This window comes from Megalops cyprinoides, chromosome 21 (assembly GCF_013368585.1).
Source record: "Megalops cyprinoides isolate fMegCyp1 chromosome 21, fMegCyp1.pri, whole genome shotgun sequence".
Classification (NCBI taxonomy): Eukaryota; Metazoa; Chordata; class Actinopteri; order Elopiformes; family Megalopidae; genus Megalops; species Megalops cyprinoides.
The window spans coordinates 10,700,294-10,726,513 of NC_050603.1; the positions used below are offsets into that span (position 1 = coordinate 10,700,294).

Genomic DNA, 26,220 nt, shown 5'->3' on the forward strand with positions numbered 1-26,220 from the left:
TTTACAGCATAAGCTACAACTTATGTGTACATTGATATATTCAGAATGCATAAAAATAAATTTGTTGCATATTTAGCATAAACTGAAAAATAGGACCTGTGCTTACTGATCTTTCATATATTATGTTTTCATACTGGAAATTATGAAGAATATGCCATTGTGTAAGTGTACTGAAGTCTGGGAGTGCTCCACACTCTAACTGTAGAGCTATAAAGGAGACACAGACATTAAAATCACTAAATTATGGATTTAAACATCACTTGTATTCTTCCTAAATGTTTTGCGTGTGTGTGTGTGTGTGTGTGTGTGTGTGTGTGTGTGTGTGTGTGCGTGTCACTTTTCACCCTTCTCATTTATTGAAGCTCTTTTCAGCCATGCATGTGAGGCGTGCTAAACTCGTGGTAAATCACTTGAGTAAACCTTTCCGTGTGCTCTGAGGCGGCGCTGAAATGGAGGTTCTCTCTTTGCCGGTGAAACACTCCAGTAGGTCGTGTGAGCCGAGCACTTTAAGACAAGCTCTCTTCCCATAATCAGATTCCCCTCTGTGGCTGCAGTTGCTCTAAATTTAACCAGCCACGTTTTAGTCAGGCCACCCTCCGTTTTTTGTGTGTGTGTGTGTGCGCGTGCGTGCATGAGGTGTGTCCGTGTGGTACATGTATGTGTGTGGGTGTACATACATGCATTTGTGTGCGTGTGTGCATGTAATTGAAGCAGGTGTTCTGACTGCAGTGTGATGTAAGGATTGCAGTGGAGCAAGAATAATGCATGAAAATCTCTTTCTCTTTCTCTCTCTCTTTCTCCCTCTCTCTCCCTCTCTCTCTCTCTCTCTCTCTCTCGCTTTGTCCTGTAAAGGTCACTCGGTGCCCTGGTGGCGTGAAACTGTGGGATAAAGAAGCGGCTCAAAGTGACACCCTGTGCTCTCTGTGTCTTTCAGGCCAAAGGCAGGCTGGTGCGCAGTCTGGCCGTGTGTGACGAGTCTTCCCTGCCTGTACCCACAGATGGTGCTGAGGATAATCAGGTAGGAGGCCCCCTCCCTTCCCATCATGCACTGCCAGCGAGCAGGATACCTGCCTGTGCGGCCAAGGGCAGACAAGGGCTCCACCGGTAACCTGCAAGCAAGCTGGGGCCCTGCCAGTAGCGTGCAGAACCAGGACTACACCTGGGGCCTTCATTCCGGCTCTGTGAGCCCAGTGTGTTTGCACAAGGAGAAGACACATGTGGTGCTTCTGTCAGCCCATTGTGATTTGAGTGATTACCGTAGTGTCCAAACAAATGTATTCTTTCCCAGTTTCACAGTACATTCAATGCCTAGCCACTATAAATAGGGCACAAAAGACCTTTAATGAGGCATCAGGGATATGACCTTGAAAGCCGGGTTGGAATGGAAGAAGGAATTTCAAAATCTATTATGAAGCTCTGATTCTTTTTTTGATGAGGTTCATCTACTGTCAGCATCTCTGAGATATTCGGAACATGCTGCAAATACTGATCTCATGGCTCTTTACTACTGAGAGCAGTCACTTGTATGCTGGTTTATTAGTGGAATATGACCTGATCAAAGTTGGGCCGCAGTCTTGTATTTGGCAAACAGCCCCAAAAAGCAGAGATGTGTGCCCAGAATTTGTCTGATGCCGTGTTTGCTGTGCCATTATTGATCCGAATGGGCCAGCGGAATTAATTACCCTTGGTTTCTTTTAATTAGCTATCTTTACTGTATGGTTTTAACCAGTGCTTGGTCCGTGTTTATTTGAGGCTATTTGCCATTACACAGACTGCATAAGCCATAACCACAGTCGTGGAAAATAATTTGGTATGAAAATGTGCAATGTAACTCACACCCAAATTAATTAATGATGATGAGATGAAGGTTACAGGATGTTTCAAGCCAATGATATAAAACGAGTCTCTGTTTGTGTCTGCAGATAGGTCATAACCTTCTGTAGATTAAGCACACAGTATCTATTTGTCCAAATGGTTTGTCTTCAAACTGTTTGTCTCCCTTCATTTTTGCTATTCTTAAATATTACTATTTTCATCCTGTAACCATGCAGCATGCACCATGTTTGAGCGCTGGCCCGGAATGACCCTTACAGAACTGTGGGCAGGCTGCTTTGCTGGGCAAGGCATCCATCACTCTGCGACCAGAGTGACAGGACCGGGGGGCTCCGAGGCCAGGCTTGCAACCGTTGCCGCGGCGATGTCAGCGCTTGTTGCCGGGCCTCAGTTGCATCCCTGTAAAGTTCAATAAAGCAGCGCAGTGGTGGCAGTATTAATTTTTAATCCAGTCCGTTGTGGAGGGGAATGAAAAATCACTCGCCTCCAGGGCATTTTTAGTGCTGCAGCCTGCCCTTTAAAAAAAAGAATAAATAAATAAAGAAAGAAAGATCCTCTAAAAGGAATCAAAGCCCCCCACGACCTATACAGCGCCATCAAACTTTTAAAGAAATGTTTGGCGGAATATATTTAATTGTGTTTTTGTCGACGTTTTTGTTCCGCTAACCACCGGGGCAATTCACTCGTAATGGGTCCTGCTAGGCCGCGCGGACGGCTCCCCAGCGCGGTATATAAAAACGGCGAAATTTGCGCGTCAGCAGTCCGGGGCACCGGTACATCTCCGGGAGCGGACGCCCGGCTCATTTCCACGGCCATCTCTCTCCCCTGGCCTCCGATTAAAACGACTTTTCAGCCGAAACAAACAGCCAATCACACGTCAGCTTTGTCCATCTCAGAGTAACTGCACCTTGCGGACGCCTTGCAGTTCTGGCAGGCGGAGAGAAAAATGCGATATTGCGCTGAATTTTCAAAGAAGAGCGCAGTATATTTCAGCGCCCTCTTCTCACATTCAAACAAGAGCTCAGTGTGTATATTGTATTTATGGTGTATGTGTATACCTTTATTTATAAAGGCATATAAATTTATATGTATGTGTTTTTTTTTCTGTGAAAGAGAGGACAGCATTGTGACATAATGATATGGGAATGTGATTTGTTACCAGAACATATCTGTATATTCGAATCCTTCCCAGTGTACATCTGAAGGCTCTCTGCTGTGCTTTGCACCAAATCAAACCCAAATCCTTGCCCCACCTGCTTGTCAAATGTTCTTTGCCATGCAATATTCTACAATGTTCTACATTAAGCAAGTTGCTCCATTTGTGTCATGACCTTACAGTGAAGCATTCATTCTCAGGAGCTGGTGGCTTCAGGCACTGATGCCTGATCTTGTCCTGGGGGGTCTATCCTGGGTGCTGTTTCTTGCTCCAGCTGAGCTCTGGGCTAATTCGGACTGACGAAGCTGTGAACAGATTATTGATCTTGATTTGACATTACTTAACAAGTATCTGCATATGAGTTGCAGGAAGTGTTTTTGTACAACAAAGAGGAATTCTGTTAATTCTGTTCATTCATGCCCCTTCTACAAATTAGAAATACAGACAAGTGTTCAACTTTATTGAAGAGTAATCAGCTGTTCAATGGGGCCTGGAACAATTCATTGATTGACTAATTATGCAAAATTGAAGCAGCTGCACTAAATTTGATCAGGAGGCAATTGCTAAAAAACATGTCGAATAAATAACTTCGTCTTTATATTAGCGTAAATACACCTCCGGCATTATATCGAGAATTAATGGCAGATTAAATTTCCAGAAATGTCAAACAAAGATTAGTGTTGAAATAACAGCTCAGTCATACCTAATGAACTGAGAGCTCAGCTGGAACAACAACTATCGAATATGATGGTGGACCGGTGCTGGGAAACAGTATATTACAATATAATGTGATTGCTAATTCACCCACATTGTGGGTAAAAGATTGGATTGAATTTGGATATCTGACCCACCTGACCATCTGACCATCCAAATGTACAGGCTAGCAGAGGTTCTTAAGAGGTCTTGCATTCTCCGCAGCTGGAACGCAGGAGTAGATATGTTTGCTGGTGTACTGGTGTTATAGGACAGTGAAGGCTTACACGTGTGTTTTTTTTTCCTGATTTGATATTTCAGGGATCCATTCAGCTGCAGATGACCACTCTGCCTTGCCTTCAGGAAGACAGCAGTCTCAGCCGAGATGAATCCGACCGGGACAAAAACAAAGAGACAGACAAACCAAGCGAAAAACCAAAAATAAGAATGTTATCAAAAGGTAAGTTATTTTAATAGCAGGTTCTGCCCTCAAAAAACAATGTATATAACATGAAAGACCTCTCTAGATTATTAGTAAATATTTAGCTGTATATGTGGATAATTGTATAAAATTGTGTAAAATTGCAAATCAGTCTGGATTAGAATCTGCTAATAAAAAAATAATTATTATTGCCATATGACAAAGATGGACCTAAAAAGGCTTGGAGGAAGTAGAGGATATTTAAACAGATCAGTCCATTAATTTGCCAACAGTAGCTATTCATAGCTCGTAATGTGCAAACTTACAGTAGACAAACAAAGCTTTCAGACCCATTCATATGTGGTGCATCATGCATTATGCATTTGTATAAGGTCATTATCGGTAGGCAAATCAGAACGCCCAGTTTACTTCCAGTGGAGTTCCATGGTGCAACACGCAACGACAGGCAGGTTTACCTGTATCTCAATAATCCGGCACTTTTGCGATTAATGACTTAAAAATTCCCAAGCAATTTTTTTTTTTTTTTTGCTGCAGAGGTGGGCTTCCTTTAATTGGCACGCCCCCAGGTGTAATTAGAAGAGAAAACCCTGTTTATTGCTTTGCCTGCTATTTATTGCCTGGACATACAAATGGCCCGGTGCATCAAAACATGGGCGCCTAATGAATCATGACAGGTAATATTGCTAAGGCTTTCCCCGGCTTTATTAAAACCACAGTCTTTCCTTAACGCGGTCGTAAAGGGCCGCATTAGTCAGCCCGCTTTCTGCAAGTTCCTGCAGAAAAAAAAGTAGTTGTCCTCTTAATGCCTTTACAAATTATCAGGGCCGCTGCAAATTTCACTCAGTCGTACTGTTGTTGGGATGATAATGGTTGGAAATGGAATAATGCAGCAGTTTTGGGTGGAGGGTGAGGGTTGTGGCCTGTGCATGCATGTTAGAGAAAGGGGGGGGGGGGGGGGCACAGAGGAGAACGGATACAATGGCACCTGTCAAGTATTGGGTGAAATATGATTTTGATTGCAAATTTTTTGCGGGGACAAGGGGTGGGGGGGGCAGTGCCTTTTACGTGTTGCCTCTAGGCCTTTGGTCCGAACAATAGGGCCCCACACTCTTCCCTCTTCAAGAGAGATTGAAATGCCAACCTCAGACACAAAACCCTTTTCATGTTTTTTTTTTTTTTTCTGAAGCTGCCACCGATGGTATTGCCTCCCTGCCACAGACGCAGTGGAAATAGAAAGCATCGGCCCCACTAAGAGACAGCAGGCCCGGCTCTTTGTGAAGTCTCAGGGTCTATCTGGGCCGAATTTTTATAGTTGACCTTTCAGTGAAGGCGTATGTTTCCCACAGCACAAACATTAGGTATTGATGTGCACGGCCTTTCCTCTGGGTCAGAGAGGTGAGACTGTCACGGGGCATTAAACAAGATTGTTTCTGTTTCATTCTGGGATTCCTTGTGTCTGCTGTTTGGTTGTAAGTTTAGTATTTTTTTTTTACATTTTGGGCTTTCTTTGTTCTAGATCACAGCCAGGAATACACGGACTCCACCGGCATTGACTTGCATGAGTTCTTAGTAAATACCTTACAGAATAACCCCAGGTAAGACATAGTATGCACACTCTCTGGGCATATACTGTAAAGCTGTGAACTATGGTGTGTGTGTGTGTGTGTGTGTGTGTGTTGTATGCATGTATTCTCATTTAGGAGGTAATTACTGTACTCTAAATTAGAATACCAAATTAACAGGCATATTTCAGGTTATTATTCAGTATTGTTGTTTTTGGCTGTGACTAAGTAGCCCTGTAACAATAGTGCCACTCACTCAGTGACTGAGATGCTCCCTCAAAGTAATGGCAGTACCTTCATTTTACCAACAAATGGCAAAAGGGCACTCATAAGGGGATACACAAAAACAGCCGTAGCATTTCAATAGCTCTTATTATGCTCTTTTATTTTTTTTGAAAATCTTATTTTTTTATCCTTGTTGTTTACCTGTCTCCTGTGTCTGCTTCATCCACTAAGCCCATTCTGGTTGCCTCCCTGTATTATTCTATATTACAAAAAGACCCTGAATGTCTGCTCACATACATTTTCAAAAGGGCATTTGCACTCAGGGAATGAATTAGATCAAATTTAGAGCCAATAATCATCCCATAATTACAAATGATGTCTGTTTGTTAATAAATACTCCTCCCAACCTCGCGCTCCACTGGGGCCTGCCTCTTAATTCCCTTTTAAAAGCTTTACTTGTACATTTTTAATGACTCCAGCAAACATTGCAGGATTTAATTAAGCTTGCAAGATCTGAGTAAAGTCTCGTCTCTCTTTCACTCCCTCTCTCTCTCTCTCTTCCCCCCCCCCCCCTTTCTCTCTCTCACTCTCATCTTCCTTTTTGCCTTCTTTTCCCTGTCTGTCCTCTACATCCATAAAGCAACAGTTTTACAGCAAAAATGTTTTGGAAATTACGTTAGTAAATTGATTACATTTATTTGGTAGCTTACATTGAGTCCCAACTTGATGAACATTTGGCATTTAAAATGGAACTGGAATGGTAGAATTAATTGGTACAGTTCTGATCAAATGTGACAACATTCCACAGTTCTTTGTGGCATTGTGTGGCTTCATTGTTTGTTTCAAGCCCAGTAGCCGGTTTAGTGGAGGGTGGGGTGGGCTGTGCGACTAACCCACTGCTCACTGCTCTGTGATGCGTGGTGTCATCGAAATCTTTACTTATTTATTAGCTTTTATTTAGCCTTGTCCTTTTGTTACTCTGTTTATCTGGGAGATCCCATCTGCCAGGGCCCAGATCATAAGTCGTAGGGTAGCAGTTCCAGTATCATCAAGGCCCAGATTTGCTCCACATCACACCACAGCTCTGCTGTGGAGAACTAAACCATGTCAAGTGACTGCAACATGCCTGCTGAAGTCAGAGCAGTAAAGGATAGCATTTACTGCAAAACACAAACCCTGACACATAGCTTCTTTTATTCTGAATGCTGTTCTTACAGCTGGTTTAGTTATCCATCCTCTGCTATGTTGATATGGCTTTTTTTTGCTGCAGAGGTAGCTACCTCACATGTGGCCTTCAGAATATGGGCAAGAGATATTTGTTTCTTAATTGTAAGGTGATATTTAATTACAATATATCGCTATTTAAAGAAATATTTATTTGATACAAGGGCAAATATGGTAATTGACATTTGGCAGGATTGATTTGATGCGATGTGCTTATTTGTCATTGGTCAAAAAATTAAAGCGTATATCGTTTTGAAGGTAATGTCAGATTTTATTTATGTAGTCGTGATTACAAAAAAAAAAAAAAACACTGCAGATGCACCCACACTGAATTGGATGAAACCCCCGTGTGTGGGCCACAGCTGCTTTATATGAATAATTCAGTCTGTATGGCAGCCATGGTATTAACCAGATTCATCTGCTGATGCGTTCCCCCAGATTCCTGGCTGAACAGCTATGTTTTTATTGGCTTTTTTCACAGGGACAGAATGATGCTGCTGAAATTGGAACAGGAGATAATCACCTTCATCGCAGATGATAAGTATGTGCATGCTGTCCCTTCCTTTCCTTCCTTCTCCGTTTTAAATTATTTTTTTCCCCGTCTTCCAGAATGAATATGGATTGTTTTTAGCATTGGATTTCGAGCCACTTCCAGGAGTGTACTCAGTTTTTCATATGATACAATGTGCTGTTGACTATTGCACGGTACCTGTATGTGAAGGCTGTTTTCCTCTCATCCCCCGGCAGCAGCCCTTATAAGAAGTTCCCCCAGATGTCATCATACCACCGGATGCTGGTGCATCGAGTTGCTGCGTACTTCGGCATGGAGCATAACGTGGATCAGACCGGGAAAGCTGTCATCATCAACAAAACCAGCAATACCAGAATGTGAGGGCTTTTAAAAAGCTGTCAGCGTTCACTGGTCGTTATCAAAAATTAAATTGTCTTTATTTCTTTAGAGATTTGCTGCCATGAGTGAGAAATTTGTTAGTAGCCTAAGTGAAAATTTAGGCTAAGGCTAAGTAAAAGTACTGATAATATGGTTAATTCCTGTATTTATTTTAAATTTGTACACCTGTGACCTGTGTTCATATAGAGTTTGGCATTACCATTACAAATGTTTAATTCACTGAGCAACACAATATTTTGAAATGTTTGAATTGTTTCGCCTCATCTTCATAAAAGCCACAAGTTGGAATATTTTAATATTCAGCCATGAGTTCACAAATTTGTTGCTTTGATGATCTTTCAGATGTATTTTTATTTAAGAAAATGAAGAATAACCCAGTTTTATTTTTCTCATAAATAAATAAATAAAGAACAATAGATAATCCATTGATACAATTAATTTACCTGCCTGAAAGTGTGAGCGAATGTGAATCTGTTTGTGCTGAAGCTTCATACAGCGCTCCAGGGGAAGAGTGAGCTTTGATTATTTAAACACTGAGTTTGGGAGCCATGGGATGTTCAGATATGAAATCAACCGAAATGCACACCCGTAATTTTCACACCATCAGTCTGAGGTTGAGCTAAGAGGTACACAGCTAAATGAGCTGAATTCGGTGCAAATTCCACTGTTTGGATTGGATGATGGCACGTTTACCTAGACACATATGCAGACATGCAGACATATATATCTCTATATCACATTCTCTACAATGCACACAACATGGCTGGTCAGCATTTAGACTCAGAGAAAGGTACAAATAGCATCAGCAGCGTATTTCACAAGTGAAAAATATGCCTGTTGTCCTTGTTTTATTTGGTGTACACACGAGTCTAAACAAGCAAAAAATGGGTGAAAGCAGGGAATTCTTAAAGGGATTAATTTGTGTGAATTTCTTTCTTTCCATTTCCGTCGTGTTTTCGGCTCTCGCGCGCTGATCGCATTTTGATCTTCAGGATGTGTTTTGGTCACGGAAAGCGTTGTGAAGGAACGAGCACTTTGCAATTTACATGCTTCATGAAGTCCCAGAATACATCATTAGACCGGGCTAAACATCAATTTATCAAAGAGAATAGCGGATGATGATTTAGTATTAGAATTTAGCGTTTTTCTTTCCCAAGCTATTTTAATATATTAATTAGGTTTAAACATGTTGTTGTTTGCTGGTAGATATTAAATGAGTTATTTATCCTCAACAAGTTGGACACAGCGATAAGTGGAAAAGTACAGACAACAAAAAGGCTGAATGATATACTTGGATTTTCTGCCACATCTTTTAATGTACACAGGAAATACTAGTTGTGTCTTGGCATACTTTAAATCTAAGCTTGATTTTTGTGCGTTTTTCTGTTTTTGCAGACCCGAGCAACGCTTTGGGGAGCACATAAAGGACGAGAAGACTGAGGAATCGCAGAAGAGATTCATCTTGAAGCGGGACAACTCCAGCATTGATAAAGAAGACAATCAGGTATCCATATGTCTCTGCGGCCCCACTAGCTGTCCTGTCGTCTGTCCTTCCTCGTCATTCATCAGAGGAAGGGCGGATCGTCAGCTGTGTTGCTGTATTACTGAAATCGCCATTAACCGGCATCACATCACAGCTGAGAAAATATTCAGTTATTTGAATAGTTAGAGACTCAAAATGATTTAAGAATTACTCTGACTGTTATTCATTCCCATTGGTACTCAGGGAAGGGAATTTAAGAACTTGTTTTTTGATTTTTCTACCTGTAAGTGACAGTGGAACTGCTCAAGGTAAATAATATTCATCTTCAGATAATTTCAAATGCAGATGCCTACATGGTATTCCACAGGATATTTCATGCTTATTTATGTTAAGCATAACATTAGAACAATATACACACATACTCCATATGTAACTGAGCCCAGTGAATGTAATCCATCTCATTTAGTATCAGATTTAACAAGAAAAACTCAACTATCTCTACCCCATGTTAAATGAGCCCTGTTAATATCAAATAGAGTTTCGCTTATTGTCACTTTTTGAGCTCCATCTCACAGCTGTTGATCTTTTTAAGACGTAACCCTAAAAATGTCCTTGCCTTTGTGTCATCTGTAGCCCATATACGTTTGTAGAAAGCTCACTGCAGAAATAGCTAAGGGAGAGCAATGCATTGCTTTGTCATTTTTCCAGCAGAGAATAAATCCTTGAGACTAAGATGTCAACACATGCACTCAAGTATTCATTGGTCATTGCCTATGAGGGATGAGGTAGATGCTGTTACCCCCTCCAGAATGGGGCCGGCTCTGTGTGGCCTTACCTGCGTGAACACAGTCCCCCCTCAGCTGGCAGTAATGAACAAAAGCACATGGCAGTCGAGGCGGGGCATCCTAACGAGACTCTGCGAGGCTGCAGGACACTCAAACGGGCAGACCATCATTCAGGAACACGTTTGCTACCTGTGCCAAGACCCTGTCTGAGTTGCGGTGGCAGAGAGAAGCCAGCAAGCCTCTGTGTCACACCCTTCAGTGTTTCGCAGAGGAGGATGACAGCTTGTGAGTGGGCCCAGGTTCCACCCACCTCCTGGTTGCTGTTCACAGCTCAGATGCTGTGCTTTAATGGATTTTTTTTCTGTGTCTGTCCATTTGTGCGACTATGCGTGTGTGAGAGCATGAATTTGTGTGTGTGTGTGTGTGTGTGCGCGCACTATGTAATGGAAAGCAGTGTTTTCATTTTTTTTTTTTTTTTTGTCTCCGTCTGTGCCTCCAATGGGGAAACTGGCACGATCGAAAACACACAAGAACTGTGTCAGGAATGTGAAAGTCTGCCTTAGAAACAACATCCATTGCTGTTATCAATTATTCATCACATATGCTGCTCTAAATATCTGATGTTTTATTGATTTTTCATCTGGGCAACTTAAACTGGGCCGCGGGCTATACTGTAGAGTGTCTGTTTGTATGGGTGTGTGCGGGGGAGGGGGGCGTGGTGTGTGTTTGAGGGTTTTGCTGCAAAATGAGCCATAATAGTGCATAATCATTACATTTCTGATGAATCAGAAATGGGTATGAGAGCTGTTTATTTATTTTGCAGTGTATTTGGGCAAACCAACATAGACGTTTGCTGTTGTTTCAAAAACAGGAACAAAATCTGTTTGCAGCTCAAGGGGATACTGTAAAAAATGTGAACTACAGAATAGTAACTCTCCTGCTTCTGTGTGTGAGTGCGTGTGTGTGTTCTGTTATTAGAAGATTCACCTATTGATCCATACCTAATGAGAAACAGCAGAAGTAAAGGTATCCTATCATAATTTATGATATGCTGATTTCAGCATCAATATTACTTATTGATGTCTTTGTGCAAATATATGCTGTAGTTGTAGTTTTTACAGTACACTGCTCTCTAAAGATGGTCACAGAACACAGTAAACACTTCTTTCTGGCAAATAAATGTTCATAACAATTTTCATTGTGGAGGTTATGTTATTCATTTATGCCCTCATATACAGTTTTAAAATCACTGTTAATTGATACTCCTGAAAAATGCAAAGCTGGAAGATCAATGCAAAGTAATATCCACATTGTTTCCTTTTTAAATTATTATATGTAATAATGTATTCACTTGATGACATCTTGTGATTTTTCATATAGTGCCATCTCCCAGAAGTATCAAGAGCAGCACTGGGGTTCCAGTTGGTCCACACCCTGGCACTAATACCTGTCCAGCTTTTCATTTACAGTGTAGCGATTGTCCTTAGACATTTTCATTGAGTTTCCCATTAATTAAAATTGTCAAATGTGCTCTCTAAAATGTAAAGATAGTACCCCAATATGAAACCATGGATACTAATTATGTTTCAATTAATTTATGAAAATTGTACAGAATTGCAGTAGCGAGGAGCTCATGTGGCTTATATACAGCCATTATAATATAGTCAATAGAAAGCAAGCAAGTTAATGTAAAACATTTTTACATTATAGTCATTATTCATTTTATCAGCTAATATATTATCAAGGGTGACTTACAATGTGACAAGTACGCTAATACTAAAATGTAATGGGCTACAATAAAGAGATAAGAAAACAATAATGGAAAATGAAAAACGAATTAAAAAATGAATGGATAGTTACAGTACCCGAAGGATTTACTGTATATTCATTACAATAAAGTGTTACATTAATGCAAAAGGAAAAAATCAATACATTAATAAGAAATGACAAAGCACTTCATGGTTAGTATATACAGTGTAACAGTGTGTACCACAGAGACATAAATCTTGGCGGCCTTGACTAAAAGGCAGAAACCGAAAATTGAAAACAATTGATGAAGAACAAAAAGAAAAGAATGCAGTAGAAAAGTATTCTGAAAGAGACTTCCTCAAAAAAGAATTGGATATTTATGAACACCTCAGAACACAGTGAGAGACTGCTCAGCTCTGAGCTTGGGGGGTGAACCGCTCATTCTGTCCCACCACAAAGGAACCCAGGAAGAGGGAAGGCTGAGATCAACAAAACAGAGAATGGAAGAGAGGGGATATCAGCGATGAGTGATAGTACTGTGCTTAAAGCTCAGTCATTAGTGGAGTCTTTTTTTTCCTTCCATGCTGATGATGAACATTTTCGTTTGGTCCAACATTCATACTTTTTTCGTCTGGCCAAAATTCGGTCTGTGCAAGTGAGAAATGTGTCAGAAATGTGGCCTGCAAAATATTTCCTGCAGAAGTTCCACTGTCAGTTCAGAAATTAGACCAAGTACGGAATGGCAGTGGAGAGTGAATTCCCACTGCAGGGCACTTACTTTTTGGTAAACTGTGCAAGGGGGTGTTTCTAGCACAGTGGCTGATACAGTGACATACTTTTCCCATTGGCTCCTTTGTGCTGTGCTCACCTATCAGATCAGCTATCCATCTTCCCCACGACTTTTATTTTGTTATTCACATTAAGTTTCCATTTCTCTCTCTCTGTCAGTGAGGCATTGTTATACATTTACTGTGATCATCATGAATGGTATTTTAGGAGTACAAATCTGTGGCTGTTGCATAACCTGTGTGCATTTCTGACCACACAGCAACATAGGATTCACCCATTTAGAGAAGACAGGAGGAGTAAGTCCATAGAAGAAAGGGAAGAGGAGTATCAGAGAGTGAGGGACAGAATTTTTGCACAAGATGTAAGTGAACCCATTAACTTATTTGTCAATGGTGTTGATATCAAACAGAGCAGAGAAATCAAACATCATAATCACAATGCTTTTTTTGTTTGCTTAATTTCCATCAACCATCAACTACCATTAATTCCTCACCCAATTAGTTTTGCAGTAGGCTTATTTTAGTAATGCATGTGCCAACTTATTTGACTGGATAGCTGGGGTATAGAGATAATGAAGCTTGGAGGTGTTATGTCTTGTTGCAGGGTATGTGACAGATTTAGGTGTACGTAAGAAACTACAAATTTGTTTTCATAGTGATTTAGTGATCTTTGCCATTTTTGCATCTGTGAAGGTAATAATGACTGTCCTTTCAGCGAACCAATAAAAAGTGCTGCATTCGAATTTTAGATGATGGGGAAGCATGTAGCAGTCCTAATGACAGTGTTCTTCTGGCGTCACACACGTGATGCTGACAAACCGAAGTCAGCCATTCGCAGCTGATAAGAAAATCAGGGCAGCGCAGGTTTGATACAAGCCTATTTATCTGCTCCCCAGAATTCCCCCTCTGGGTCCCCTGTGGCATTAATCCATAGTTTAGTCTCTGCATAATTTCATACTCATCGAGGGGGTATTTTAAGGTGAATACTTACTACACTCTACCCTGTGCAATTCAAGATCTCTCTGCACTCTGCTGTTCATTTTAAATGTGGCGCCCAGCCATTTTAATGCAGTTTTGAAATGATAGAACAGGATAGAAAAAAGTTTATTCATGTGAGTGTACTCTTTTAGCCAGTCAAATGGGCAAAATTGCGCTTGACATCAAAAATTTTCAATGTTTTTCAGTATCTTATTCCCAAATTTAAAATGGATGAACTTCTTTACTAAGTTAGAGGAGTCATCAAAAGTAATAATGCATATGTGCTATTTATTTGCCTGTAAGAGCCTCCTCAGAAGGGAGGTTGTTGAATTACATCATGTCATCCACTCTTCAGAGCCTTTGGGTTCAAAGCAAAATCCACTCCTCAGCAGGTTGGCTTCTGGAGCACAAACCTGAATTCACTCATCTACTGTGATCGTGTTTTCAACCTGTGTCAGAAATGAACTGACTGTGGCCGATTAAATGAGTTGGAGCCTTTACAAGATCTTAAGAGCATTAAATATTACCACAATGCCACCATTACCACCAATACCACCATTACTACCAGCCTTTACAAAAAAATAACCAATAGGTAGCATGGGAGTTTCCTTCATTGCGATTTTTTTTCTGCCAGTTGCATGTTCATCCTTCTTGCACAGCCGTTCCCATTGAAGTCAACCTCTCATTTCACCATTCAATGAACTATTACCAATCTATCTAAACTATCACTGTCTCGTTACCTTTATTTTCAGCATTTTAAGAGCACAGAATACAACTGTGATTTGATGTTACTCACATCGTTTTGATGAGCCGGCAGCAACGGACTGCTGCTAGCCATGTTAGGAGTTAGTAATCTCCTGAGGTTTCAGTTGTTGCACAGGAAGGGTGCCTTCCTTTACAGCGTTTTGGATGGGTAGTTGAGGACCGTATGGCCCGCAGTGAAGCACACAGCTGTGCGTTCTCAGAGCAGCTCTCTGGGAGGGCTCTGGGACGCCCTGCCTGCCAGCCGATAGCGGAACGCTTTGATTGCGTCGGATCCTTGAATCAATTCCAATGTGAAGATGCGCCCAAGGCCTCAGGATGTAATTGAAAACATGGAGCCAGGCAGAATTAAAAAAAAAAAAAAAATCAATTACAGCTGGAGGTTTGCACCATCTCCAGAGTGTTTGTGCAAACTGTATGCAGGGCAGATTTGATACAGGGGAGTGTCAAGGAGAGGTCACGCAGTGTTATACAGCAACTGCAGCAGTGGCCTCAATTCTGACACCCCAGCTTTCATAACCCCCCTCACAGAAGTATGGGAAATAAACTCCTGTCAGGCATTCTTACAATTTATTGAAATTTTGTCAGCCCTGATAACCTCAGAATAAATCAGATTAATAATTTAAAACTTTACAGACATGGGTAATGATAGCACATGGTGGTTGAAGCAACTTAAAACCTTTAACAATAATATCTATCCTAAATATGCAAATGGGTGATTTCATATTTGGCCTGTGCTTAGTTTTGTATTAGTATGCAACTCTTAAGATGGCGAGAGTCTCGTTGTGCGAGATTTCAATTATGACAAAAAAAAAATCAAACAGATGTATTTTCGACTCGATTATGTGTGGATTTTAGAGATTACATTTCCTATTGCTGGGCCTCAAAGCATGTCCCAGTGACAAGCATTTGGATGCAAAGCACTGACAATAGGCAATTTGCCATGTCTGTTCATCTGGTGAATTATAGTAGTTGTATGTGCTGGATTGGAAAAAAAAAAAGATTTTGCACCGTTTCAATTAAATGTTAAGGATTTAGAGTGCAGGAAATAATGGTTGAGCCGGGAGAAAAGCACAGAACATATTAAAAGTCAGATTTGAATATAAAAGTGGTTTTGCTATAGTCGCTTGTATCTCGAAAGCAGCGATACGGCAAGGCAAGGCCCTGCCAGAATTATTTTTTGTGGAAAAAAAAAGAACAAATGCTTATGAACAACTCTTTTTTCTAGTCTGAATTTATCATGTTGTTGCTTGAATGTGTGAGTCTATTATGATTATTACTTCTCTGGCTTTCTTATGAGAATAATATAAAGCACTTTTATTCCGCTTTTGTCATCTCTGCAGCCAGTCCTCAGACCATTGTATCTCTGCCAACACTCTACAGTCCCTCATTCTTTCTTTTCTGTCTCTTAATTGGTCAGTCAAAAAAGATTTATTTAAAAAAAGGACTAACTCACTAGATATTCAAGATATTTTGATGAGTTTCCCCTAAGAGATGCATGTCAGCTACTACAAGTTAATATACGCACAATTTATGCAGGTATTCTACAATATATTTTGAAATGTGCGGTTTTCTCTGGAAAATAACATAATAATAATAACTATAAAATAATCTCTGACAACACGCTAGAGCATTATCTGTAAAGTCACATGAAAGAATCTGTACCATGGTAGTGGCTAAACCTGCACATTATTCTTTAGGCTTGAGCAGGCATTAACGTAACACAATAACACACAAAATATCATTTTACAACGTCCTAAAAACCCTTACTAAAACTGTTTCTCTTTTTTCTCTTTTTCAGTCATTCTGCTCTCAAGAAAATGTTTACATTGAGACAAGGTAAATTTGTGTTTGGATTTTCTTTACATTCATCTAACAATACAATGTAAAACATTTTCAGTCTATAAAACACTTTCAGTGAATTTGTTATGTACTGTAGATATTTCTTACTTTAGTCGTAAATCACCAATACATTCTTCATAATGCTGCTAAGATCTACAGAAAGAAAGCTTTTTATTGAAGGAAATAAGAAAAGTGCAGTGCTGGTAATTACTGTTTGAGTGTGTTGCCATGGGTGAAGTTCTTGATGCCCTCAGCTGAAAATATATGAACTCAATATTACCCTCAGCCAACATAGATAGTTTAAAATGGCTTTTTCAATTCAGTACAGTGATGACAATGCTACCGTTTTTTTCATATTTTTATAGGATTTTAGAAGACTGCAATTTATATAACGACACTCAGAAGAAGAGGCAGCTGTTTAGGTTGGTTGGCTTTCCTTTTTTTTTTAAATCCGTCTCCTCGGTGAGAGGCCAGTGTGAGAAAATGTTCCGACTGCCAACGTGGGCGATGCCATTTGTGTTTGAACATGTACAGGCACTTAGCTCCATCAGCTCTGAGTAGTACAATTGGGAAGAAGTCATCGAAATCAAATGTATGGGCCCAAGACCAATTAAAAGGAGTCCTCCGCTGTTGCGAGTCATCTCTAATGTGCCCTTTCAGGGAATGACTGTAGAAAGAGGTGTCAGCACTTCTGAAAGGACAGGGGCCACGGAATGGCTTCTTATTATGAGGCTCCCGGTAACATTCTGCAAATGGTTGGGCCTCTTTTGTTCCGCACCTGATTGATGAGGCCGTGAAGAATCTCATGCAGATGTGACAGAGATTCAACGCAACAGCGAGATAATGGAAAGGGCTGATGCTCCAGTGTGATTATCTTGGCAATGGCATTTTGTTGAAACATAAGGTAGAACAAGAAAATGGGCATTTGGAGTCTTTGGGGGGGGGGGGGGGGGGGGGGATGGAGGATTTGGAACACTTGTTACATGGCATAGCAAAAGTGTCAGCAACCTGGGTATAAATTGGCTTTGATCCTTTGTGAAAGTACAGACTGCATACTGGCATTATTCGGGGCAGAGAGTACAAGCAGCTTTACACAGCTACTCTGTAATCCTCCCATTCTGATGCCGTCACACTCCCCTCTCCGTGCACCTACCCTAAAAACAAAGACTTTGAGCTTCACAGCAAGGTCACCACTGATCATTCATTACAAAAGCAAGGCGGCTTGTGCAGGGACAGGCGCAGCTGGGTTAAAAATATCCTCTGGACTGGCCTGCTTTCAAAGTCCTCTGGTAGAATCTCCAATCCCCCGGCGCCCCTGTGGGAGGAATCTTTGAGTCCAACAGAGGACGTGAACAAGGGCAGGGCGTCTGGAGATGAGGCGGAGTGTGGCTGAAATCTGAGGAGGAAGGGAGGACCAGAGAGCAGGCGAGGAGGAGGGGAGGAGGGTGGAAGGAGGAGAGGTGAGGGGGGGGAGAAGGATGAAGGGAAGAGAGCAGGAGGACCAGGGGGGTAGGGGGTGTGGTAGAGGGTTGGGGGGTGATGGTAAGGGGGAGGAAGGGGAGGTGTTTGGGGGGAGCAGAGGGAGGGGAGTGGAGGAGGGTTGGGTACAGGGGAGGTGGGGATGGGTGGGGGTAAGGGAGAGAGAGGGGAGAAGTGGTGAGGGGGGTAGGGGGGTGAAGGAGGAGGGCCAGACAGGGGAGAGTGGAGGAGGTTGGGTAGAGAGGAGATGAGGATGAGTGTGAGTGGGGGTAAAGGAGAGAAAGAGGAGAAGGGGTGGGGGGGGGGGGGGGGGTGGTTGGGAGAGGAAGGGATGTGTTACTGAGACAGGTCTGCCTGTCTCACAGGGGGAACCGGGACGGCTCGGGCAGGGCGTCAGGCAGCCGGCAGAGCAGCACGGAGATGGACTCTCGCTGGAGTGACCCGCGGCCCTGGAGCAGCACTGACTCAGACAGCTCCTGCCGAAACTACAAACCCGCCGTCACCAAGACGGCCAGCATCGGGGGCATCACCGTGCTCACCCGCGGAGACAGCTCCTCCAGCAGCAGCCGAGGCACCGGCAAGCTCTCCAAAACAGGTGACCTGATCCCTCCTGATCCATCTGTCAGCCGGGAGGCAGTGCGCATGTTCTGTACCCAGATGTGTTTTTCACGAAATGCACTGTGATGGATGCCTCATTTGGGTATCCCCAGATGATTGTTTCATGCGTTGGTGCCATACTTACTGCTCATTAATCATGCATTGTGCTGACAAAGGGATTCCTGGGCATGTACAATATTATTCAAAGGAGAGTGCCTAGTGAATAAACCAGTCCCCCTTAGATATGGACATACCGGCTTCCTAGATATTATAAGACAATAGATAAGCCAATTCTCATTTTGCAAAGAGTTGTGTTTTGCAATAGGATGTTCTGAATGTACATGCACACAGAGTAGCTTCTAATAAACAGAATAAAGATATTCACACCCTGGAGGCTGGTGGGCAAGATTTCTAAGCAGCTGGCTGAAATAGTGCCGGCAATTGTAGGAGGAGTTGCTGGGGGGATGCGTAACAACTGGTGACCCAGCTAGGTAGCTGACAGTGCTAGCTGGCTGACAATGAATGTTTGGTGACTAGCTGGCGAGGTCCAGGCAATACCGATCTAACTTTGTGTCTCACCTCACGCTGTCTCTTCCTCCCTGCCACCCTCTGTCTGTTTCTCCCTCTCCTTCTCCCCTTCTCCGTGTCATCTTCCTCTCCCTTCCTCTTCCTCTGCCCCCTCCCTCCACCAGGTTCTGAGTCTTCCAGCAGCGGCGGCTCCTCAGGGTCCCTGTCCAGGGCTCACCTGACACTGCAGAGCTCCTCTCTCCTGACCTCTGCCCCGCCCAGCTCTGGTGGTGGCCCCGCCCCCTTCGCCGAGGGCCAGCCCCCTCCCAGCAGCCCCAGCTATATCCTGGTCTCCCTCGAGGCCAGCGGCATCCCCCCTGGTAGCATTCTCCTAAATCCACACACAGGTAAATTCAGCGCTTAGGGTAACATTCTCCTAAACCCACACACAGGTTCATTTCTAACACCCCAGAAGGAATTCTCCTAAACCTATACACAGGTGAATCTGGCACCTCAAGTAGTATTTTGGCCTTATGAAGGACCACACAGGAATCAGCTCAAAGAAATATAAAATATTATTGAATGAAAAAAACACCCCCTCATTTTCTGTGGTCGCTATTATATATAAAGATCATAATGAATGGACTTGAATGATTCATACTCATACATGATTCACACCAAAGAGACATGGCACCACAGTCAGTGCACTCCATTTCTGACGCAAATAAACTGTAAATCTGCCATTGACCGCATTTGACTTGACTAATTGCCTGAAACATACAACCCAATCTGGCTACAGATAGATTTGTCATTGCATCTCAGAGAAACGCTGCGGCGGTGATGTGGGCGTGCGGTTTAGGTTCAGAGCACATTGTAGATGTAAGCACATTTCTCCCGCCTGGGTGCAGCGGCCAATAAGTGCTAATGACACAACAAGGCTATTGATCTTTTCGGCTTGTTTATGGGCTGACCCATGAGGACGATTGTTACAACAAACAAGACAAACATTTCCTGTGTGCCTCCTCTCTGTCTTTTGCATCCTGTTCGAAAAATTACTAAAAAACGCTGGTGCAAAAGTTAAAAACAACCGCTGCAGTTCATGAAACTAAAATGCTGAGTCTTTATTAGAGTAACTGTGGCCCCCACCCCCAGCATCTTGCCACATAGTCTGTTGTATGAAATGTATTGTTACATTAAAATAATATGAATTAACACAGAAAATGTTATCAGCTTATATTTTTTATTAACCAAGAAAGGGTCTCGGTTTTATCTACAGGTCAGCCATTTGTAAACCCAGATGGAACCCCTGCTATCTACAACCCCCCCGCTGGGCAGCAGCCAATCAGAAGCCAGCTTGTGGGGCAGTCGCCACAACAGAGCACGCCACAATCCCAGCAGGCTCCGCAGCAGGCCCCGCCCCCACCGCAGCAGCCACAGCAACCAATGACAAGCCACATGGTGCCCCAGGTAAGAGTATGGATCCCCTTAAGTCACCCAACCAGTGATTTTCTCCAAAACCAGGTGAAAAATAGAACCATTCCTAACTTCTTTTGTTTCTGCGGGCTCCATTATAACGGGTTTTGAGAACCCGTTTAAAGACACCATAATAGTCCAAATGTGACAGTGCGGCTTTAGATATGGCAGCATACAACTGCTGTGTGCTAAAAAGGGGCCACTGAAATGTTGAGCAAATCATTACTGACATTGTCTCTACTATGGAGAGTGAGGAGAGCAGTAAGAGGACTTCATGGGCTGTAGCAGCACGAATGCTAAAGAGCTGCAGTGGATGCACAAGTGTGATGTTGCGACAGGGAACTGTATTTCTAACCCAAAGGCTGTAGGTGCCAGTCACTGATGGGGCATGGCTGTGGAACCCTTCAACCTGAACTGATTCAGTCAATATCCAGCTGTGTAAATGCGCACTGCGTTGAAACTAAGTCGCCTCAGAAAAGGGTGTCTGCTCAGAAATTATTAGAAAACAAATACCTCTGTGCAATATCTCCCCGTAATCTAAGGCTGCTCAGAGCTAATAAACAGTTCCATATGAGAACAGAACTAAGGAAATTAGGTTCTCTTCGCCTTGCTTTCTTCCTCTGCTAACTGTTTGAACCATTAGTTCATCTGCAGATAAGCACTATTCTGTCTCTGACCCAAATTTAATGCAAAACTGTCTTTATTCTTCAGGAGTTGGGTTTTGACTTTGTCCAATTGCTGGTGTATTTTTGCAGTAAAAACAGATGTGAGAAACAATGCTTCATTGCGGATGAGGGTTCTGCTCGGCTCCTCTGTGCGCCTGCTAATTAGACCGCACTGCAGTGTGTGCGCGCCGTGTAGTATGACCACGTATGGCACGCAATGATTTGAAATATTAAATTTCAACATTTCAGCCGCTTATTGTGGTCACTGTTAAAACCTGCAAGAAGCACCTAATGAGCTGTGAACAAGTATTTTTGAGGATTCACGAAAATAATATTTATGCAGATCGTCTTCTCAGGGATTTGTTAAGGGAATCGGAGGAGCTGTTAAAGCTTATGCAGTGAAACACTGAAGGAAGGCCCCATTTTAATTCAAGCTGGACATGACAAAAGGTTGAGGGGCACTGCTGCGCTGTGAATGTGGCTGTCATAGCCAGCATAACGCCGTTGCTTGCAGCACACGATCCTGAAGCCACGGAGAAACAAACGGCTATTTAAACCCAAGTGAGAAATGTTAGGGGAACCAGCGTCAGACAGCTTTATAAATTACACTTACAGTTCTACTTTTGTCCCCGTTGAGTGTCATGCTGTGTATCTAAGGCACGGGGTTATTTATAGGAGCAGGGACGCCCCGTTCTCCCACCTCTCTCTCTGCAGACATCACTCAGAAAAAACGTCAGTTTCATGAAAAACTAACGCGTGTTAACAGACATCAAGATATGAAATCGGAAACACTCCTATGGAAATCATTTCCACTGACAGTACACTCACGGTGTTGAATTAGCATATGGCAGATTTCCTTTCATATTACTTCACCACACAGCATCTTTCTAGCCATATATTTTTCATGCAAATACGAAGCAGCAATAATTAATATGGTACAATTCTAACGTGCTGTATTTGATGTATTCCCCTTTTATTTCATATTTTAACTGGTATGGCTTCTCCATTAGGGTAAACTCCACCAGCAGCTGTTTTTTTTTAAACCATGAATCCCTCTTGTTGATAAACTAGGTCATTTGATTTATTGGTTATGCGGGAAAAAAAAAAGTTGGGCCAGCAGCTGCTCCAGGGGAGCCTGAGAGAGTTTCTCGCTGACCTGCGCGCTACGCAGCGGCCTACTTTTCCTATTCCTGACACCAGCTCAGCACTGCACTCCCTGTTCGGTGTGCTGCAGCGTTCTTCTGCCGTTCTCTCACACTCATCAAGACACCGGGGGGGAGGGGGGGGGGGGAGAGAGGCATTGGAATCCAGGCCTCCTCTACATGAGAGAGAGGAGGGGGCCGGACACCCCAGGGGACCCAGGTTTTTTGCCTTCGCTGGCATGTCTCCCGTCTGCGCTCCTGTTCTCATCCGTGTCTCAAGGCGAATTCGCTGCGCGTTCGGCGTGTGTTCAGGGAATTTCCTTGCAAACACACGAAAAACAGTCACATTTCTCTCTTCCTCACCAGCTTGAATGGCCTTATACATTTTAAGTTTTATGAATCACAGGAACTCAGGAATTTTTTTTTTTTGCCTTTGCTGACTGTAAAGACTAAATCTGAAGAGACAAAGAAGATAGTGCACTCCAAACTCCTCTGCACTCTGGAAGCTTGAGCACAAAGCATTCTGGGTAAGGACACTCCTGGAGAAGTACCCACTTACTTCAGTTAGAACTCATTCTCTGTCTCCCTCCCCCACTCTGCATCCTCTATGTTCTTTACAATAGACTTGGCTCTGAAGCATTCTCTCATCGCAGGTGCTTTGGGTCTTTATTAAACTCATTTTTCTTTCACTGATTCTGTTTAGGACCCTTTCTCATCATTTCCTCGTCTCCTAGACATCAGGGACAGAGGTGGCATACTAGTAAGGCTGTCTGCTGCCATAGAAATAGAACTAGTAGAGTGCCTCCGTTCTCCAAAAGCAGTGGTCAAAAGAGCTGATTGGCCATGTTGGACAGGATTGAATCTGAATCTTCGTAAATCTAAATCAGTTGTTCAGTTGTTCATATACACTGAAGCCTGTGCAGAACCTATAATTATATAGCTGTAAACTGGGGGAACCATCAATCATAACATATTGGACATGACAGTTTCACATGAATTAAAGATGACCTGCAACAAAAGTAGTTACTATGCAGTAATAGTATATGCATGCAAGCAACATCGACATTGTCAGCTGCATAGATTCCACCAGACACTTTCGCATGTTGAATTTTCTACGCCCTTTCATTTGAGAAAGGTAGGGAGACATTTTGGGAGGCTTGCTTGTTATACAGCTTAGTTTAATGCCTCTGTGTCCAAAGAGTCCGGCTGTAGTAGCTTGGAAACGAAACTCGAAGTCACAATTATCACTTTAAAGATGCACGAGGCAGCAGAATTTAATGAAGTACACACAAGATGTATTCCAGCTCGGGGATCGATACGTGTTCCCCGAAGAGGGCGAGCGTCAGTGATTAGCCTGTCCGTGACGTGAGACAGAGTGGCTGTCACCCCTCGCGTTGGCGTTAATTCCAATGTGATGGAGTCGACGTCTAGGGGGGGTGGGCTTATTGCTCAAAATGCCGGGGGTCCCATTTGTCACGGCTCGTTTCCTCTGTCCCGTTCATCACCATGTGAAGTAACCGGTGCCGCCCAGATGGCGTGAGTGAGCGAAAAACTCACATACTCATGATTGGGTCCAGTATGGCATGGATTCCTCTAAATGTCCATCTTCCCCCAGAAGCAGCCCCACAAAATAAAAAATGTTAAGAATATTTAACAGCACATGGCAAAATAGGGATATTTACATTCACTTCCACCATCATATAGTATGTATACATTATTGCCATTATCACTTACAGTTTGAAACTTATGTGCATATGTTGTAACTTACAAACAGTATTGTAAACTGGCACATATTGTGAAATACATACTACAGTGTACACTTGAAATGGCATCTACATAAGTGTCATGAACTGATTTGTACTGATGAACATCTGTGACATTTATTATAGAATACTTTATTGTTAGGACCTTGTGACCTGGTTTTTCAACCTGAAATTAGTCTGAAATCCATTGGTATGCAAGTACTTAATGAGGAGTGATGTAGTGTCTAAGTGACATCATTAAGTTACTGCAGTTGAATGGTTGTGTACAGTGTGGCTTAATGAGGAGGCTATATCAGCACCTTGGTGCAGGAAAACTGAACAGCAAATTTCAATATTAGGTGGCAGGAAAAGCAGGGCCCCTAGTTATATATGAATCTGTGAGTTCATGTCAAGGGCAGGTATTTTTGTCTGTATGTGTCTCTTTCCATGTCATTTGGTTTTCCATTCTCCTGGTTTCCCTCCCTCTCTCTTCTCTCCTCCTCTGCCCACACGGGCGTCAGGTAATGTTTGCTTTCTGTCCTCAAACACTTTGTGTCATTGTTACCGTCATGGTCCACCGTCGCTCCCCCCAGCAAAGGAAACGACCTTGTCCCGTTATCACCAACATTAAATTAGAACGTGCTACTGAACCCATTGGCCCCCAGCTCGCGTGAGAATGCAAGGACACTGTACAGCTTCTAATTTATCCTTCAACAAAGGAAAGCTTCAGACCAGGGGTTACCAAACTTCTCGCCATGTGATTTGGTTTATGTCAGCCATACAAACATTAGCAAGTGTTTTTAGCTCATTAGCAAGTAGGTCTAGCTCTTTGCATTATCCTCTATGTATTCAGATGTACTCATTTGACAAGAGTCCTAAATCCAAGGCAATTTACAGTGTGCACAACTCATACGTTTATGCCTGAGCACAAATACAGATAAGTAAAGTTCAACAATGATAATAACCAGCAAATCCTCCTTAGGCATCATCTGGAAAAGTTAATGCAAGGATTTCGTTGGTCAGTAAGATGCGCTTGTTTCGTTTCGTTTCCAGAACGGATTTCACAAATAAACCGCAGAAGTTTCAAAAGACAGATGAACATTTGCAGAAGCATCCTGCAAAATCTTTATGACCCTCCTGCTCCGCCGTACTTAGTCAGACACAACAGCCGCATTGAAAACTCAAGGGTGGGCTATTAATCTTTTATGAACCATATAGTTCCGAAAGCTGTGTAATTAAAAAAAACAACAATGTGTTTGAGAGAGTGCGAGTGGATCTCCTCGGGGCGGCAGCTGTAAATTGCACGTTATTGAGAAAGAGAGAAGCGGTGTTTTGGAGACGGCAGGTGTCTCTCTGCCTCCCCCCCGAGGGCCTTCTGGTACCTGCTGGTTTTCATTTCAGCCCCTGTTCTTGGCTCTTTCAGTGATCCAATTACTAGCCGCCCTGCCTTGGGTTATGAATGCTTAATGCGCGGTTAACAACGGAGCGTTCGAAACGTGGCCCTTAGCTGGGAGAATATAGTTTGGCGCCACGTCGCTCTGTTGAGCTAATTGAATATTTTAGAGCGAGTCACGGAGGACGGTGGCTGGAATGAACGGTCGTGTGCATCATGGCCCCTCTGGGAGGAACACATCCACCCCCACCCCCTAACCACAGCCCCCCTGAATCACCCGGTCGCTCTCTCCTCTGGGTGTGTGCAGGGCCTGCAGCCGTCCTCACAGGCAGGGTCGTACTCCGCCCTCTCGTACCCGAGTCAGCACCTGCTGCCCGTCTCTCCCACGCAGCATTACCCTGCGGTACCTCTCCTTTATCTTGCTCTCTCACTGGCTGCTCTGTGAGCTTGCACTGTGTTTGTGTGTGTGTGAGTGTGTGTGTGTGGTGCGTTTTTTGTGTGTGTATGCATGCATGTGTGTGTGGGTGTGTGCGCGCGCGCGTGTGTGTGTTTGTGTGTTTGCGTGTGCGCGTGTGAGATGCTTCAGTTGAAGGCTCGTTGCACCTTCATTTTGTTGTGTGCAGAACTGGTTTGATGTCACCTGACCATCCTCGCAGCTCTCTGAACCGCTCAGACCATGGAAGTAACCTGTATCCTGAGAGCAATGTGTACTATAGATGTCTCCGCTGCAGCACCATTCAAAAAGAGCTTAACAAATGATGTGCAGTCCTGGTTCTTGACATCAAAACAG

The 26,220-nt window shown here is 43.0% G+C and overlaps 1 protein-coding gene across 4 annotated transcripts in view; it reads left to right on the top strand.

Moving 5' to 3' along the window:
- The window catches only part of arpp21 (cAMP-regulated phosphoprotein, 21), a 75,202-nt gene that overhangs the window by 30,051 nt on the left and 18,931 nt on the right, over positions 1-26,220 (top strand). For 2 of the 4 annotated variants that reach the window (XM_036555355.1, XM_036555358.1), the window contains 13 exons: positions 935-1,018; positions 4,004-4,142; positions 5,641-5,719; positions 7,617-7,676; positions 7,883-8,023; positions 9,441-9,549; positions 13,111-13,212; positions 16,392-16,429; positions 16,798-16,854; positions 18,277-18,506; positions 19,201-19,422; positions 20,292-20,482; positions 25,738-25,833. In XM_036555355.1, coding sequence (XP_036411248.1) covers positions 935-1,018; positions 4,004-4,142; positions 5,641-5,719; positions 7,617-7,676; positions 7,883-8,023; positions 9,441-9,549; positions 13,111-13,212; positions 16,392-16,429; positions 16,798-16,854; positions 18,277-18,506; positions 19,201-19,422; positions 20,292-20,482; positions 25,738-25,833 — 1,548 coding nt within the window. The remainder of the gene's footprint in view (positions 1-934; positions 1,019-4,003; positions 4,143-5,640; positions 5,720-7,616; positions 7,677-7,882; positions 8,024-9,440; positions 9,550-13,110; positions 13,213-16,391; positions 16,430-16,797; positions 16,855-18,276; positions 18,507-19,200; positions 19,423-20,291; positions 20,483-25,737; positions 25,834-26,220) is intronic. The other 2 variants (XM_036555356.1, XM_036555359.1) reach the window with 2 other exon arrangements.